The following is an 18675-nucleotide window of genomic DNA, read 5'->3' on the forward strand; positions in this document are numbered from 1 at the left end:
GAAGCCTCTTCTCCACAATTATCTTCTTATGCCCGATTGCCTTTAAATAATACTGTGGAACTATGTAATATAAAGCTGTCAGCAAACAGCAGTTGACCGGGGAATCCACCCAAGTGGACCATGAGATTCCCTTGAATTCAAAATGTACCTAATGCTTAAAGTCATTCACAGTTGTAGAAGCCCAGAACGAGTGCTTCAAAATACATATGTATATTTAGAATAACATAATTAGCTCATTTTCCTATCTACGTGCAGCTGCCTTCCTTGTGGGTGAAACATGTTCTTTGAATTTGTAAACCCAAAGACATTAAACTTTGTAACATCAGTTATTGGGGGGGTGTTATTATTTTTCAAGTCACATCTTAATCCATGCACAGAGCACTTCCATTCCCCCTCCCTTCCTTTCTAACATTGGCTATTAAGGACCTCTTTGTGTACTTCATTTTATAAGGCAAAAAAATACCTCATCGGTTTATATTTTGCCTGTTTTCGGATGCATGCACGGAGCTGCTTTCTCTGCTGCCGTAAAGAATGTAATACATAATTGAGCAGCTTTAGCCCCGTAAGCCAGTTTCTTTCCCGATTCATCCGTCAAAGTGCTATGCAAGTGGCCCCCTAAATTGATAAATTCCCACAGTGCCTGTTGACCCAGCTGCCAAGGCCTCATGCAGCAGGTGTTGTTTTCATGACCACCCTGACAGTAATACAAACTGTTTAGCAGTTGCATTGACCTCACAGCTATTAACACTGATACAGGCTCCGCTGGGGACTAGTTTTCAAATATGACAGAATTTCTTAAAGACTAGAGGTCATGAACAAGTATACCATATAAGAATAAATTTGATATGCTGCTGGGTTTAAAAATCTGAAAGCAGGGAAGGCTCTTTTTCTTCCTCCCCACATCATTCCCTTGTAGTAAATCAAGTAATGAGCTCTTGGCATGCCTCCCAGCACTGAAAGCAAATGTACTGAAAAATCATACCTGAAGGGGTGCTGTGTTTATGCTAGAGAAGTAGTTACTTATTTGTTTTATTTAAAGAATTTTTAACCTGCCTTTTAGGGTACACTGCCCTCACAAGACAGTTTGTATTTAAATAAAATAAAAGAAAATACAGTAATAGCAAACATACCATTAAATTAAAATTCATTATATTCAAAACAAAAGCATTAGTTGCTAAACATTATTTTTATGCCGCTGATTAACCAAATACAGACTAGGGGAAAAAACATATTCAGGGTTTTATTTAAAACCAAGAGTGATGAAGCCTCTGTTGGTGATTAGGCCTAAGGAGAAATTAATTAGAAAATGTTTGTATCGCTGTACTCTGAAGAAAAGTTTTGATTCTTTCCTTTGGTCCCACTTCCTCTTCCATCACACCTGGATAAAGACAATTTTAGGTGGGATTTCTGCCACTGACAGGGGAATGGGGTTAATTTCATAATGTCCCCTCAAATCTATAATTGTTGTTGTAAAGATAGCCTTTGACATTGCTGGTGGGTGTGCATTTGAATCCATGTTTGTGTAAACCTGTTGTTGTTTATTTGTATACCACCCTTCATCTGAAGATCACAGAGAGGTTCACAACATAAAAATACAAAATGAAAACCCAAAATACATAATAAAAGTAAGAACAACAAGAAGAAATAAACCCTTCTCCCACAAACACATTTAAAAGGGTATATAGACTGTTATCAGCCAAAGACCTGCTTATAGAGAAATGTTTTCACCTGGCGCCTAAAGATATATAATGCGGACATCAGGTGAGCCTCCCTGGGGAGGGAATTCCACAAATGGGGAGCCACTGCATAAAAGGCCTGTTCTCATGTTGCCACCCTCCAGACTGCTTGTAGGGGTAGCACACAAAGAAATGACTCAGATGATGATTGCAGGGTCTGGGTTGGTTTACACTGGGAGAGCAGTTGGGCCAGGATCAATGTAATATGCTCAAACCATCTTACCCTAGTGGCCCCAAAATTCTGCACCAGCTGAAGTTTCCAAAGCATCATCAAAGGCAGCCTTATGTATAATGCATTGCAGTAATCTAACCTAGAGGTTACTAGAGCATAGGCAACAGGCGTTAGACTATCCATGTCCAGATAGGGGCACAGCTGGGCCACCAGCTGAAGTTGATGGAAGACACTCTGCACCATTAAGACAAACTGACCCTCAAGTGACAGCAAAGAATCCAGGAATTGCCCCCAAGCTATGTACCCACTCCTTCAGAGGGGGTGTAATCCCATCAAGAGCAGGCAGCCTCTCATCTATGCAGTCTAGAGAACTGCCTACTACCAGTGCCTCAGTCTACTCTGGTTTGAGCTTCAGTTTGTTGGCCCCCATCCAGTCCATCACCAAGGCAAGACAAGGGTCCAGCACATCCGCTGCCACACCTGCAGATGTAAAGGAGAAGTAGAACTGTGTGTCATCAGCATATGTTGCGGCTTACTGCTTCTGGGCTTGGAATAGAGACCCAAAAAAGAGATCCCATGGACAGGGCTTTCAGGAAGTAAAGTACATGTCAGCATGAAATTGCATGCAGGCATACACATGCGCCGTTGTATGTAATATACAGTGACTGGTTATGTTGAACACAGGGCTGCCAAATCACATCGATAGAGACTCCTAAGTATGAAGATCAGCTTAAGCCTCTGGAACTCATGAAGCGGTTTGCTCATCCGACTTGTCCATGACTCTGACTTCACTTATCATTCTGTTGGCTCTGCTGAGAGGCCAGCTGCCTTTGGCTTTCCTTCAAGTGTCACCTCACAGCAGCCATTCCATCAGGCTCCAGCAGAGGGAGAGAATGGAAGCAGGGCTATTCCATCGGCTGTGTTGAAAGACAAGCTGCCTGTGGCCCTTCTTTTCTCCTCTCATCTGTCACCTAGTAATGCACATTCCATCAGTCTACCTGAACTGTTTCTATCCCAACTTGTCATTGTAAGAACTGTAGCTTCAAGAGCTGGTGTCTAAGTTTTTTTAGCCCCTTCCTCCTCCTGCCCTTTTCCCTTTTATGTTGTTTCTTCTAGATAATAAGCCTGAGGGCAGGAACTGTCTTGTGCTGTGCTGCTCAGAAACTCTTTTTAATCAAAATGCAGGGCAAAATGCTTTCAATTTAAAAAATGAAACAAGTGTAACATAGCCAGTGTGGTGTAGTGTAGTGGTTAAGAGCGGTAGTCTCGTAATCTGGGGAACCGGGTTCGCGTCTCCGCTCCTCCACATACAGCTGCTGGGTGACCTTGGGCCAGTCACACTTCTTTGAAGTCTCTCAGCCCCACTCACCTCACAGAGTGTTTGTTGTGGGGGAGGAAGGGAAAGGAGAATGTTAGCCGCTTTGAGACTCCTTAAAGGGAGTGAAAGGAGGGATATCAAATCCAAACTCCTCCTCTTCTTCTTCTAACATGACCCAAAGTATCCAGTAATGCAGTTCTGGAGCTCATGGATACATATAGTAATAGAAGCATAGAATTACAGAGCTGGAAGGGATCTCAGCTCATCCAACGCAGTGACAATGCAGTGAGATTAATTAAGCTACAGCAAACACTGTAGGGGAAAAGAGAAAGCAACATGTACAAAACTATTGGTTCTTATGTGAAATTGTCTATTAGTCTGCAAACACATGTGACCTCCAGTTGCCTCAAGTTCAGTTCTGACCCCAGGTCCAATTGTCCCTCCTGTTTCTCCTGTTCTGTGCTTGCTTCATTACTCTAGTTCCTCAGTGCCAGGTCTCTCCCCCTTCCACCTACACATACTTTGTTCTTTCTCCCTCTAACTATAGTGGGTCATGGGTTCGAGCCCCTGCGTTGCGCAAAAAAATCCTGTATCACAGGGGTTTGGACTAGATTATTCTCATGGCCCCTTCCAACTCTATGAGTTAATGATTCTTCTTATGATATGTGTAGTTCTGTTCACAGGTAGGTAGGTAGGTAGGTAGGTAGGTAGGTAGAATATGTGCATGCCATTTTAGTCCTACATATATATCTCCGGTAAAAATATTAGTAAGAACTTCAAAAAATCAGTAGCACCATTATCATTAACTGCTGATACTGGTGTGTTTGAAATGAGATTTTAAAAAAGGATGGCAACTTCATTCTTATTAGCACTTAAACTAATTTTTAAAAGTTCTCTTTTTACCAAGATAGCAGAATGTCCAAGAGGACTTAGGAAGAACTATTAAACTATAAAGCAGTGTAACCAGGCTTCTTTGAAAATATTGTTGCTGGCTATAATGATTGCTGAATAGCATACTGTTTTAAAACAGTGGATTTCATCATCATAAAAACTATTAAAATGTATGCAAGATATAATTTTCCACAACTTCATAAACTCTGCTGCATGGACCATTTTAAACAGCTTTCTTTTGGAGGAAAAAAATGAATCCAGTCTATGTGTAAACAATTTCTCTTTGACCCTGACTTTTAAATATGTATGTTGCCTGTATATTTTTCTACAGGCCTTTAGTCCCAGAAGAATGCAAAAGAACAGCTCTTCCTGCCCAGATATTGACATCTGAATGCTCAAGGCATTGTCGAAATGGGCACTGCACTCCCACGGGAAAATGCTGCTGTAATCAAGGCTGGGAAGGCGAGTTCTGCAGAATTGGTTAGTATTCCGTTCACAATAATTCATGGAAATAGCAAGCTTCCATCAACTTCTGACAAAAGTTTTTTTTTTTTTTAATCCATATATTTTAAATTCCTCATTTACTCAAGCTTCTATCAGCAAGCAATGAATGGGTGGGAGGGGAAGGGAAATCACAAAGAGCAAGAGACTCGGAAATTTGCTTTCATCAAATGACATGTATGCATTTGATAAACTGTGCCAAAGCTATCCTGGATGTTGCTCATATGTAGTGTGTTTGGGACCATGGGAGTGAAATGACAAACATCTGGGGACTAACACTGTCACCAAACATAAACATTCATTTGCCATCCTTCAAATGCTTCTCCACGCTTTCAGTCAGTTTCTCTGTGCATACAAGAGGAGCTAAGCTGTGGAAATAGACCTGAGGATGAGAAGATGGAAGTGGGATACAGGTTAAATGGAGAGAATGAGCGAGGCAAGGAAACCTCTGAAGCATGCAGCCATACAGTCCTTGAGGGACATCTGTCTCACCATACTGTTCAAAGACCAAAAGGAACTTCTGTTCAAAGGAGACATTCTGACCACCGCCACCTGGCCAGCTAAGGGCAATGCACTCCAGAAAGGGATCCTAATGAGTTAGAACAGTGTCTATGGATGTAATACGTAGCCTGTCCAAGAGTCTCTGTTGACCCTCCCAATGCTCACTCTGAATGAGTTGGAGCAAAATAAAACACATCATTTTTAGATTAATTTGTACATTTCACAGCCATATTTCTTTAAAAAAAACTTAATTTTAAAATGGAGCTCTTGATGGTTAGAATTCCTTGCAGCTCCAGGAATTTCTTTACCAAAGAAAAAGACAATTGCAGACCATATGCAGAATAACAGTTGATAAGAATGTGGTAGACTCCCTAAATCAGAGAGATACTTTCATGAGCAAGGTAACATATTTCTGTTATATTTTTATCCAAGTTTCTTTTCCCATCCCATAATGTATCGTGGCCTATTTTATATTCTGAGAAACAGACAAAAGCAAGTGGTTCATTTTTTGGAAATAACTAAATAAACCCATACTGCTGCCATTATGATAGAGAAATAGTTCCCATTTTGTACATATGGATTTTCCCCTGATTCTTGGGAAAGCCTCTACATAAGAGTTTTTTGTGTGTTTTTTACAGCAAAATGTGAACCAGCCTGTCGACACGGGGGTGTCTGCATACGACCAAATAAATGCATGTGTAAAAAAGGATATCTTGGTCTTCAGTGTGAGCAAGTGGATAGAAACATCCGAAGAGTGACAAGGGCAGGTATTCTTGATCAGATCATAGACATGACATCCTATTTGCTGGATCTAACCAGCTACATTGTATAGTGTCTGGGACTTATTTGGATACCACATTTTCAATGGGCATTTGTTTTTCAAATCTTCTCTTCTCTTCTCTTCTCTTCTCTCTCTTCCCCCCCACCAAAAGACTCTTATCCTGCTTTGAAACTCCAGTGATTCCACTGGGTTTGTAGATCTGCCTTTTTACCTTTTCAGAGAAGCAAAAACGTACAATTCACGCACAAACATCTGGTTGCATAACTAGTGGAATTCCAAAATTATATTTCCTCATGTGAAGTAGTTTACACAGAAATGCCACTGTTACCACAAATAATTTCCAATGGTGTCACTATGAATTATTTGGTATCCCACCATTTTTTGTGTATAACTATCTGAGTATAGCAATCAGAAAAGGAGTTTTGAAACTGTTGGCCATTATTAAATTTTGATTTTAACCATGGTTAAGATATTTGGCAGGTGGATTCAAATGACCAATTGCCATCAAATTCATATAACAATAAACACATTGGTAATTTTTTCCCCTTTCATTAAAAGCTGTTCTCTGAACAGGACGGGAAAAGGGTATTGTAGTAAGAGCTACTATCCACTGGAATCTTCAGATGAACAAATTATGACGTTAAAATCGCAGTTACCGTATCAAAAACATGACCATGTGAATCTACCCCACCGTTTTAAGACAATGTTTCGGAACTCCTGAATGCATTCTTATATAGGCAATTCATTGTAAGATTGTAATCTACACTTCTATCAATGTAACAGAATGTTATGCACTTAACTACTTTATCTGGCATAGATGCAAAAATCTGGCTATCGCAGCTTAATTTCCACACTGTTTCAAGTTCTTCATAATTAAATTATATCTGCATATTTTAAAACCAGTCATTGTAGAAGGTCTGTTTTTTTGTTTTTTGTTTTTGTTTTGTTTTGTTTTTTACTGAATATCTTATTTAACAATGGGCACTGGGTTTGTGTTACATATTTATATTATTTTATTTTAATTTTTTATAATATAGACATCATCTAGATGAACAGCTTTGCCATGTCCTGTCAAATACTAAAGTTACATTTTTCTCCAAATTAATTGGAATGACGGGGAGCGAAAGAGCAAACACACCCTTTAATGTGTTGTGGACATAATGTAGAAATGTATCCTTGTGTCAGCCTTTGTTCGTAATCGACGGAGAAACAGCTGCAGCCAATCAACCAGTCGCTGCAAATGTTGATAGAGTTCTTTCCACTATATCAGGACTGGCCCATTTTTATATGGTATATGAATTTATTGCAGAATTCACATTGAATGGAATTTCACTGGATGGGAGCTCACTTTAGCTAAAGTCTTGCCTGTGTTAAGAGGACACTTGTACAAATCATTAAAATTATGATTATTGCCAAATATGGTTCAAAATGTAAATGTTTCTTGGAGAGTTAACATAATGCTGTTTCCTTTTTGTAAATGTATCAATAAATTTGATGTACATGCTGTATTCAGAATTGTTAAAGTATTGATTAATATTGGAACTATAGGATCACCCTCAGAATTCAAAATGCTTATTCCTGCAATACTTGTGCTGTAGTCTGTGTGTTCATACTTGCGGTGTATATCAATTTCTCTTTGTGCTATTGTTTTTGCAGAGAAGTCTTCCCACACAGAGAGAAGGGAAGAGCAAGGGTGCCCTTCGTCCCACAGTTCATCAAACACCTGTTCCTCCTACACCAACAGTGTGCAATGTTTTAAGCAATGTAGCCTGACACTTTGACCAAACATCCCCAGCCTCCTTGACAATGGTATCTGTAGGAGAGGGAACGCATTTATAAGAGTGAGTTCTTCAGTCACTAAATGAAATCAAGCCATTTCTTCATAAATTTTAGTACTGCTGCAATTTGTAAGCAAAACGCAATAGGTAAGCTGTTCGTGTCCAAACATCTGTTTTAGAGAGAGCAGAAGGAAGCAGCGCCTGCACTTGCCATCCACCTATGATTCCTCTTGGGTTTCAAGTGACCTCCTGACAAATGGAAATTGGTTGAGAAATCTTGGTCGAGTGCTTAGTGAACAATGGGGCAGCATTAAAAAGTGCATGCATAATTTTGCACAATGTAGACCCAACTGACACTCTATTCAGAGAAGGTTCAGGATTAAATGAGCATGGAGACCAAATTACCCTCTTACCCCAGAAAAGGGTGGTCTCTTCCAGTCATGCTAGCACCTCATTGGCTAAGCAGTGTGACAAATCTCGCAATGAACCCTGCAATAGCCTGCATCTGTAGGTTAATAGCAGCCCTTTGTCTCCATTGCTTTCTCCCTATAGTCTTTTTACTGAATCACATCACAAAAAGTTTTACAATTAAAAAAAAATGTCCTGGCAACCATTTTCGTACATTGACCTTACCTTCTAATCTTCTCTTATTCAACGTGGGGGTGGCATTAACAAAATGTGAACTTCTAGAGAATGAGGCAGCTGTCTAAATCTATCAAATCGTGCTGTTTTATTACACATTACACTGTTCACATAGCTCTGCCAGAGTAAGAATGAAGTTATTGCAGCGTTTACAAGCAACTCACATTTAGATGATTCAAATAGCTGGTATTTCCATGCAGACCTGGGTGAGGGAGAAAGAGAGGGTTTTTTTTCATAGCTAGCAAAACTTCATCTATGACAAGCAAATATGTTCGGTTCCTATGTTTTTCAAGCAATTTAAACAATAGAAGGTAAACTCTGGTAACAAGAGCCCAAGGCTGCATTCTTATAGAAGGTTAAAATCTTGGAGTAAATATGTCAACCACACACATTGGTTCATAAAAAAAAACACAGGGATATATAATAACTGAAATCATGGCATTATTTTGTTAGTGGTTATACAAAAATACCCCAAAACTCTTGCCAATTTGCAATAACTAATTGCAGTGCAAGTGGCAATGACACAACGTCTGTTTTATAATACTGAACTGGAGTAGCAATTGAAACAGCCCAAACTACACAATTAAAATATTGAATTGGAATAATATGGAAAGGAATGTGTGTCTGTGAATGTCTCCTACAAGTGTATAATATAGCATGAGAACTCCCTGATCGAAATAAATTGTTTTCAGTAAATTCACTGAAAAACTAAGCTTCATATTTATGAAAAGCACCACAATTATTGAAGAAGTCAGTGGATGACTTTAAGCCTTATTTCTAAAAACTGCCCTTTAAGCCTTAATAAGAGGCTTAACAGAATATAGTAATTACCTTGAGTAATAGCATGCAAAAATATGTAAATTATTTCTGTGACAATTTCATTGCTAATTAAGCTCACACCATGGCAACTCACAATGTGACCCTAAAAATGAAGTTTACAATGAAACTTTTGCCCCCAGTAAAAATTAAGGTCGGTGGGGCAGTCAGTTAATAGGCTCAAAAAAGAGCGTATGACTTTTGTACTTGTGCTCAAGCTTTTCTTTCATTAGCCTCTCCTGGTCCTGCAATTCTAATGAGGTTATTTTGAAATATTGTCTTTGTTTCCACAGCAATTATATTTTGGGTAGAAAGTGCTCTCATGAGCAAAAAAACTCTGCATACACCAGTGCATATGCGTATATCTACTTATGAAGTTGAATGAATTTCCGTAATTTTATCTCTCACCTTTAAAGAACAATGCAAACAAGAACGCTCTTATGAAAAATATTTAACTAATAATGTATAAATAACTATAGCAACCATTAATAGTGACAAGTGTGTGTAGACCCACTGGTCTGTCATTACATGACTCTTGAGAGCCTGGATATTTGGCAGAAATGTCACAGTTCTTGTGATATTAAGGTGCCACCATTAAGCTATTCTCTAATTAGTTATAGCAGGCCTATATATTTTCTTCCGTCAGCTGACTATTATGTTGCAAGTCCAGGGCATACAATTAGGCCAAAAGCTACAGACTGGCACTCAACCAAGTCCATGTTAAAGGAACTGCATGAAATTTAGGGCATGTCTATGTATGTTGTCTGGGATTTATATCCCACCATGTTCCATATTCCTAGATAATTGGGGACAGGGTTGCAGCCTTAAGGGCTGAAGTTGTACCACTGAAGGTGCAGTGATCAGTTGGTACAGTCAAAGGTAAGAGAAATCTATGGGTGTAGAGAGGCCCAGGCTATCAATGGAATTATCATAGAATTAAGGACTGGTAAGTAAAACATGGGCAACTCTATTTCCATTTATTTCCTATATCTATGACTGCTCAAAATAACTAACTGTGTCCAGAACTGCAGAGGGCTGCTGAACTCTTATGTTCCAAACATGCTGGATTTTCAGGGCTCAGCTTCCTGCGCTGATGCTGAATGGGATGATGTTGGGACACTTCATAATAGCAGGGTGCTTGGTCACGCTTGAAGTCTGAATATGCTGGTCCTGTGCTAGGTGGATAAATTATCTGGGTCTCACTCCATGCCTCTCTGGTGCTTCTGCCCTTCAGTACCTGACTGCATAGTGAGGAAATCATGTAGACAAGTGCAAAACCAAACCCATTCCTGCCCCACTCTCAACTGGCACCTATAATGGCATACAGAGAGCAGTGGTTCTGCCCTTTGTGATAAGCTAGACAATGCAGTATTTTGGGTTTCCTCATCATTCCTTATCACAAGACAGTGTCATCTGTGTGGAATGTTAAGGAAACAGCAAGGCTGAGGTTCCCTTATGTTCAAAGGCAGTAATGCTTCTGAATACCAGTTGCTGGAAACCACAGGAGAAGAGAGTGTTATTGTGCTCAAATCCTGCTTAGTAATTTCCCACAAGCAACTGGTTGGCCGCTGCAGAAACAGCATGCTGAACTAGATGGGCCATTGGTCTGATCCAGCAGACTCCTCTTATGTTCTTCCTCACACTAAAACAGGGCTCTGCTTTTCTTGGTTTCAGCTCTTTATGATTAATCTGTCAAGCAGAACAAAGAGTAACTCTTACTGTTTTAAAAACAAAGCACCAGTACAACAGGATGCATGCAGAGATATGTGGCTAGTCCAGATAGGAGGAGGTCTGAACAAATGAAGAAGGTAATCCTATATCTGTTCCCATGCCTCTGGAGTAACAAGCAGTGATGTTCATTGGTCCATTCCTGTACCAAGCCTGCAGATCTTGCTCAGCACAACTTCCCTGTAACGTGATAATTTGCAGGGTTGCATTTACAAGGAGTAAGGGATGGCTTTTTATGGCATTTTTACAATTTAAAAGTTTTCAATTATTTTAAAATAAGTGCAGCTCTAACACTGATTTCAGATCACACATGATTATAGATATCCTCATTCTATATGTAGCATATCTTTATCACACTAGTGTATATAGACATCATAATGTTATCAGCTAAAACATGGGAGACATGTGTTTGAACAAGGAAGCAAGGAGCCATAGCTGAAGTCTTGGTTTTCAATGCTACACAACAAAGCCTACATATTGTTAATGAAGTTTAGTATATTACATATTTGTATTTCTCCTTCAACTTTTCAAACATTGTCTGCTTGCTTATATAACAATAAAACATCTACTTTTTAATCTCTCCAAGTATGTTTGCTATATCCCTCCCCACTCCACAAAATACATTTAGAATTTTTTTGGTTGGGGGGGTGACTCTTGAAGGAGAAGGATGAAATTAAGTAAATGTGCCTAGGGTTGCAACTGAAGCCCAGTTATTAGTCCCATGTTTCAAACTAAGCAGAGCTGGGCCTGGTCAGTGCTCAAATGGAAGACTACCTGGGAACATGTATGCCACCTTGGGTTCCATGTTGGAAGAAAAGCGGGATATAAATGCAAGAAAATAAAAAGCAGTGAAATTGGATTTAGCAGCAGCAGCCTAGGCACGTCTACTCAGAGGTAATTCCCATTGAATTCAGTGGTATTGACGCTTAGGTTATTTGTCACAGGATTGCAGCCTTAATGTAATTAACCCACATGCTGCTGACTCAATGAAAGCACATTGCAACCAACTTTTGCTATATTCAGCTGTAGCTCAGTGGTGGACCACATGATCTGCAGACAGAAGGTCCCAGCTTTAATCCCTGGCTCCTCCAGCTAAAAGGATCAGGTAGCAGGCAACATGAAAGATTCTACGTGTGACCCTGAATTGCTGCTACCCACGTCAAATAAGGCCAAGCTAAGCTAAGCAGGCAAGAGCTTGAGCTGGTACAAAGCAGGTACCCCTTTCCCTTCTGTTGCAGTGTTTTATTTTTCCTGGCTGTGCCCATAGCAGCTGCATGACAGCTGCAGCTTTTCCACCATGGTGATGGATAGAGGTGCACCTCTGCTTCCATCCAGTTGCGCCTGGTTATTATAATATCAGAGGCAGGACCAAAAAAAATATGTGTTACATTTGATAGGCTCTTTGCACAGAAACGAACACCATAAGGCTCAGCCCCTAATTACTCAGCATATGGTCCTGCCATCATGAGCTGGCTTTGCTTGCTTTGGTGATTTATTAAGAAGTTACAAAAACCTGCTGACATATTTATACGTCTTGTAATTAATATGCACCTGACCTTTCATTTTTGTTTTGAAGAACTTTGCATATGGGTTTTACCTCAAGTCCTGGGAATGCTCAGCTGGCCTCCATCCTGCAAGCCACTGCATTTAAGTAATCTCATTGAAATGAGAGACGTGCCAGGATGTGATTTCAGGATGGTGTCCATTTGGAATAATGAGTCTTTCATTCCATCAACACCTCAAAACAACATCTGGGTTATATTTTTCTTTTTCAGTAGAATTGTATTTAGGATTTTTTTGTAAAAAAAACCAATCTGTCTCATGGGAGTTTTTCAGGTGTTAGGCTGTTTGGACGCTCATCGCCAATTGCCAGGAAGGGTGGAGTCACCTGATCAGCTTGGAATCAAAGGATTTGCATTTGGGACCCCACCTCCTCACAATATTACAAACTAATGGGTGGAGAGTACACCTGCTAGGAAACGTAATATTATTGCTGCAGCTGCAGTTTGTAATGGTCACAGAAGGCTTTGATGGCTCCATTACTCAGGAGAAGATCAAGAGCAAAGGAAAGGGATTTTAAAAAATAAAGAAGTATAACATGTTACATTTATATTCAATAAAGTCTGAAATTTACAAAAGTGAGAGAAAATGTAGTTCAGCACATTGGGACTTCATGCATCCCTTGAATGCTGGTGGATTGCTGTGAGGTCAGACCCACCCTGAGAGTTATTTATGAACTGTGTCATCTTGCAATTCAAAAACACCAATTGCTTATCCTGGCTGTGATCACAAATGCACTTGTGCCAGTGAAGTTTCATTGACGTTTACAGGGATCCAGCAGCTCAAATACATTTAGGACTGCAAAAAAGGAAGGCTAGGAGGACTGTAACCATATCTGGGCATATGCCACCAGCTCAAGCTAACACTAACATTAGCTCCATCAATTGCACTGTTATGACAGCTACTGACTTAGGGGATCTAATTGGAGGTGGGTATCTAACTTAAAGATTCAGGAATCAACATGCTGCTCTCATTTCTTCTGTTTCTTTGGCTTTAAATGTCTCCACTTTACTGTTCAAACTGATATTTATATATTTGCTAATTAAAGTCTGTAAAGCATTGCTTACTTACTTTGATGAACCATGTATATTGTATGAATGATATTTGTGAGCTTACATGGCAAAGGCTTTCAGCTGTCAAAGCTCCCCCCCCAAAAAAAAAAATAAAAAAAAAATTGGTGCCTGCAAGTTTTAAATACTCCAGGGCACCTAACATGTAGGATCTGCGTCAACCTCCGTAGTGTCCCCTCTGGTAGGACGGAGCTGAAGAACCACCCTTCTCATACTAGCATTGCTGTAATGTACCTGGATGGCACAGGGATGGGACAGAATGGTGCTCAGGTTAGAGCTGCATGGATGAGCCAGAAGGAGGCTTCACTGGTTTGGCTCCACTAGTTCACCTGCACAGCCCCAACCTTGCCAACCTACTTTGACCCATTACCATCCAGGTATGTTGTAGGGATGCCAGTAGAGATGGGTGGCTCTGCAGCTCTGCCCCACTCTGGGGAAAATTTTAAATAGTGGGTAGACTTAGCCTCTTGGTGTTACTCAACTGCTGGCCACAAACACTACCAGAAGGAGGGCATACACCAAGAGGTGCTCTACCTGGGCTTTCCCAAAATTGCAACCATCCCAGAAAACAAGCTGCGGGCATTGCACAGCCTTCCCACTCTGTTTCACCACCAGTCCTCTTGTCCCTTCTCCTTTAACTGCCACCTAAAGCAGACGAGGTAGGAGAGCAAGTACCCAAAAGTTAGGAGGAACCTGCTTGAAAGCATAGCCTACCAGCGAAAAGTGGAGCACCATCTCCGGGAAACGATTGGCAGCATCACTGCCATGTTAGCAGTGAGGACAAAAGAAGCAGCAGCAGCAGTGCAGCAGCTGCATCTTCTCTGTGACAGCTAAGGAAGTGGACTGTGGTCCATGAAGATCAAGACCCTTTGATGTTAATCCTGCTGTAGACACAGCTACCCCTCTAGAAAAATGTAATGTGATGAATGTAAGTTCTCCCTTGTATGGCTCTCACCTGCCTCCTTCCATATTTCCTTTGCTTTATGAAAAGGTTGCCTTATACTGAGTTGGACCATTGGTCTATCTAACTCAGTATCAACACAGGGTTTGGCAGCAGGCTTTTGGATTGGGTGTATTCCCAGCCCTACATAGAGATACTGGGGATTGCACCCAGGACCTTCTTTATGCAAGGCCAATATTCTACCATTTCCCAAAGTGATCCAAGGTGAAGATTCCTTCTGTCTGCTGTAGCATCCGAGTACCTAGGGTCACATAGTGCCAATCCCAGGCATTGACTAAGGCATTGTTTGAATGATGTGAAGCTTGTCACGTTGTGATAACTTAAGGACTCACAATGTAAGCATTGTTCCATGGGTTTATCTTAACCAGTATGTCCGATGGTGAATTTTACAAGAGCACTAGCCATGGGTTCTTCCTCTTGATTAATAGGTTCATCACATCGCCATACATGGATATTCCACACATTCATTTCAAATGTTGCACCCTGTTTTTTTACAAGGAAGATATATCTGAAAGCTAGCATCAATAATAATATTGTATTGGTGAGATAAACTATTTGCTTTGGGAGCTCCAACAACATACACGGCATAAAGCCCAATGCAGAGGAGTCACGTTGGCCTTACACCATCACTTTTCACAGAAACAAACAGAAAAGGCTTCTTCAGCAGTCCTATGTTCTATGCTATGAGTTTAATGGAGGCTTCCATAGCTACAAAGAGATTAGCTTTACCTGTTAGTGTTTTACACATACCATTAACAGGGAATTTTCTTCTGTCCTCTCTGTTTTGCCTGAGAACTTGCTTCTAGGTACCATTTTTGGGATGTGTCTTCAGCATAATGAATAGATGTTGCTTTGAGAAGTATCAGATGCTTTTGGAGCATGGAAATGGAACATATTTTCTCATTAGGTTAATTAACAGCTCTGCTTGGGTGGTATAATTGGGTATAAATTTTCCTCATACCTAAAAAGGATTTTATTTTTATTATGTTTTCTGGTGTCTTTAAATTTTTATGGCTTCAACTCTGTTTAGTCTGCATGTAATCCTTGAGAGAGAAAGCCCAACATTAAAAAAATTAATAAAAATAACAGTTCCTTTTCTCCAAACTGGCACTTATTCTATTATATGATCCTTTCTGTATTTTCCCTCCTTTCTCCTTATAATTTGCATGCAAATCCTGAAGGAGTAGTCCACAAGTCAGGGAATTTATGATTACATCGTCAAAGTAAACTTAAGCAGGGTGATATATTAAACCTGACAAGATGCTGCTCATTAATCTTTGAAATATAGCCAGGTGTGAGGTAGTTATGAGAGACTTCCAAGCAGGGAAAGCGTAACGCAGCACCCAGTGGTGGGGCTACATGGAGGGCTCCCTTACCTCATGCAATGCTGCCTGGGTGGGGACTGGGAACTGGACATCACTCCAGAAAAATTCAGTTGGATGGAAGGAGAAGGGAAATGTCATGCCTCCTTTTGCCAAGGGTCTTGCAACCCTTTCAATGTTTTGTTCCAATTAGGCTAGTATGGTCCAGTTGGCAGGATCTTGGCTTTAGGCCTGCTTTGTTTTGCCTTGACAAATTCCTCCATCTCCTCAGCCTTAAAAATGGAAATAACAGTGATTGGTGTACAAGTTTTAGGCCTGATCTATATAAACTGATGATCATATTGTAGGAGTGCTAGAGTGGATTCCAGTCCATAAAAACTTGTGCCAAAATAAAACTGGGCACTGCCTTGAGCTTCTTGGAAGACACGTGGAATTTAAAAGTCAATGCAAATAATAAATTTTTAGTCTTTAAGGTGATATAAGGCTCATGGCTGTTAATGTAGGACTATGCCACGTCAGACTATGGGTGAAGCATGACGGGGGGCATTAGTATGAAATGTAACCAGTGCAAAAAAAACCCCAAAACAGAACAATGGAATTTTGTTGAGTACAAATGTTACCATTGGTAAAATAAACATGTTAATCCATCCTTAGAACTAATGTAAGCATACAAGGCAGGTATAATATATAACCCTCTCATGTGACTGTATGAGCTCTAGAATACAGTTTCCTACCTGAATTCTGATGTGACGCAGTCCCATCATAACTGTGGGACTTTGCCTTTCATTATCATTCTAAAAAGGAGGGCTAATGCATTATGATGGGTATTGATAAGAAGATATATTAATTATATTTAATTCTCTACAGACCCACGTGTGTGGGTTAACTAACAAAGGGGAAATGGCTGGTGCCTGTTTCTAAAAACACAGAGCTATCACATAAAGAGTCCTGGTAGCAGTTTAAATCCTATTGTTAGGCAGATTAAAGAAGCATAGAAATAGACTATTAAACCTTCTTTTAATTCCATTCCAGCTGCTTGAGGCAGCTGGCCCCCTTGTACTCACATGCAATGAAACAGGCCACACTGAAGTAAATTAAAAAATGCTTTACTTACTTAATCCAAGGTCACAATCTGGAGAAGAGGGGGGATGTGACCCTCTAGCAATTTAGAACTCTGTGGTCCTTAACCCCTTCATATACTAACTAGCATTGTTAGGTTTGACTGCAAGTTTCCACACATTTAATGCACAACTGCACCATAGAAACAAAAATTACAATCAGTTTATAATCAACTATGCTTTACCTCCAGCTGCTTGGAATTGCTTTTGCACTCAGGTCCTATTTCTGTTAAGCATCTATTACTCCCACTATGCTTCTATTGCATGCATTCAAGATCCAATTGAATCACCACTGACTGTATTTTTTTGCATTTCATTGGCATTTAATGCCAACCTCCCCATTTTTACAATGTATATGATTTCCAGTTGAAGATTGCACTTCATACATCTGATGAAGTAGAGATTCCAGTGGTCCGTAAAACATATGCCATAATAGGTTTCTTAGGACTTTAAGGTCTTGGCACTTTTCGCTGCAACAGACCAACATGACTATCCCTCTGGAAAACCTTTTAATGGGTTTCTCAGAACACAACTAAATTGCGTTATTACTCTTCTGGTTTAAAAAAAAACAAAAAACTTTTTTTTAAAGAAAAGCTATTTACCCCTTGCATGCATACATACAGCTGTCCTTTACCATTTCACATCAAGTTAAATGCAAAACCTCAGGTGAACCAAAAAACGTTCTCTGAGCAGCTGTGGAAGTTTGTCATACCTCTGCCCACAAACTATTTCCCTGCTAAGAAAGCCAAAGCTGTCATGTTTTTAAAAAATGAGTTTCTACTGAAACTGAATCCCTGTCTAAACAGAAAGGTTAACAATTTATCCCTCTCTCTGTACCCTTCCACTTTGATTTTTATCTCAAATATTAATTTTTGTTAAGACCACCCATTCACTTCTTTAAGGTAACTTAATCCTGAGATCTCTCATCAACATCTACATCTACAGACAAGTCAAACTTCCCAAGTAGATTGAGAGCACATTTCATTTTTCCATCTGTTGGCTCTTTTTGCATCTGACTGCTGAATATTCTGCATTTCAAAGCCATTATCTGGCTTTGAATTGAACCCAACAGCATTATACTTAATGCTTAAAATCTCTTTAGGAAGTTGGTTTATGCACAGACATCTCTGTGCTTCTAAATATTATTTCAATGAGCTAAAATTTGAATGCAGGGGGCCCGGGCTTTGTTCTCCACAGCCACAAAAGCTCCCTGGGTGCCTTTTTGGCAGATCACTATCTCGGCCTAACCTCTCTCTTGCTGTTTGGCTGTTTGTTGTTGTTGGTCACCTTCAGAATGTCAGCATTTTCCAGGAGGGATTCAATCACATGATGGAAATCCAGGTTTGCACAATTAAAGAGGATTAAACTGCTCTGGAACAACAACTTAACTTTTTAAAAAATTGTGGTTAGGAAAGTGATGGGAAAGTGCACAAGTAGATGTGGGATAAACAACTGATTCATGGACAAATGTACAACCATCATCCAAATTGCAATGAAATCAGAATGAATAGTCCTTGCTGTATACCTTCCACATAAACAAATAAGAGCACGCTCCAACCTTTCTGCAAGCAAATCAAGACGGGTGCTCAGTAAACAATTCATCTGTTTTTATTATTTGAGTGAAAATAGATTGGGATGATGAGGCTGCAATCCTACCTCCACTTAAGGTAAAGGTAAAGGTACCCCTGCCCGTACGGGCCAGTCTTGACAGACTCTGGGGTTGTGCGCCCATCTCACTTAAGAGGCCAGGGGCCAGCGCTGTCCGGAGACACTTCCGGGT

At 40.1% G+C, this 18675-nt stretch overlaps 2 protein-coding genes across 5 annotated transcripts in view; one reads left to right on the plus strand and one right to left on the minus strand.

Moving 5' to 3' along the window:
- Window positions 1–7696, plus strand: part of HHIP (hedgehog interacting protein) — a 76743-nt gene extending 69047 nt beyond the window's left edge. The window contains exons 12-14 of one of the 3 annotated variants that reach the window (XM_079989493.1): window positions 4449–4597; window positions 5758–5882; window positions 7557–7696. In XM_079989493.1, coding sequence (XP_079845619.1) covers window positions 4449–4597; window positions 5758–5882; window positions 7557–7673 — 391 coding nt within the window. In that variant the 3' untranslated portion in view covers window positions 7674–7696. Of the gene's footprint in view, window positions 1–4448; window positions 4598–5757; window positions 7485–7556 lie in introns of those variants that run through there. The other 2 variants (XM_079989492.1, XM_079989494.1) reach the window with 2 other exon arrangements.
- Window positions 1–18675, minus strand: part of ANAPC10 (anaphase promoting complex subunit 10) — a 134842-nt gene that overhangs the window by 57470 nt on the left and 58697 nt on the right. The window contains exon 5 of one of the 2 annotated variants that reach the window (XM_079989517.1): window positions 8485–8522. In XM_079989517.1, coding sequence (XP_079845643.1) covers window positions 8496–8522 — 27 coding nt within the window. In that variant the 3' untranslated portion in view covers window positions 8485–8495. Of the gene's footprint in view, window positions 1–8401; window positions 8523–18675 lie in introns of those variants that run through there. The other variant, XM_079989516.1, reaches the window with a different exon arrangement.

This window comes from Podarcis cretensis (genome assembly GCF_951804945.1).
Source record: "Podarcis cretensis genome assembly, chromosome: 9".
NCBI lineage: Eukaryota > Metazoa > Chordata > Lepidosauria > Squamata > Lacertidae > Podarcis > Podarcis cretensis.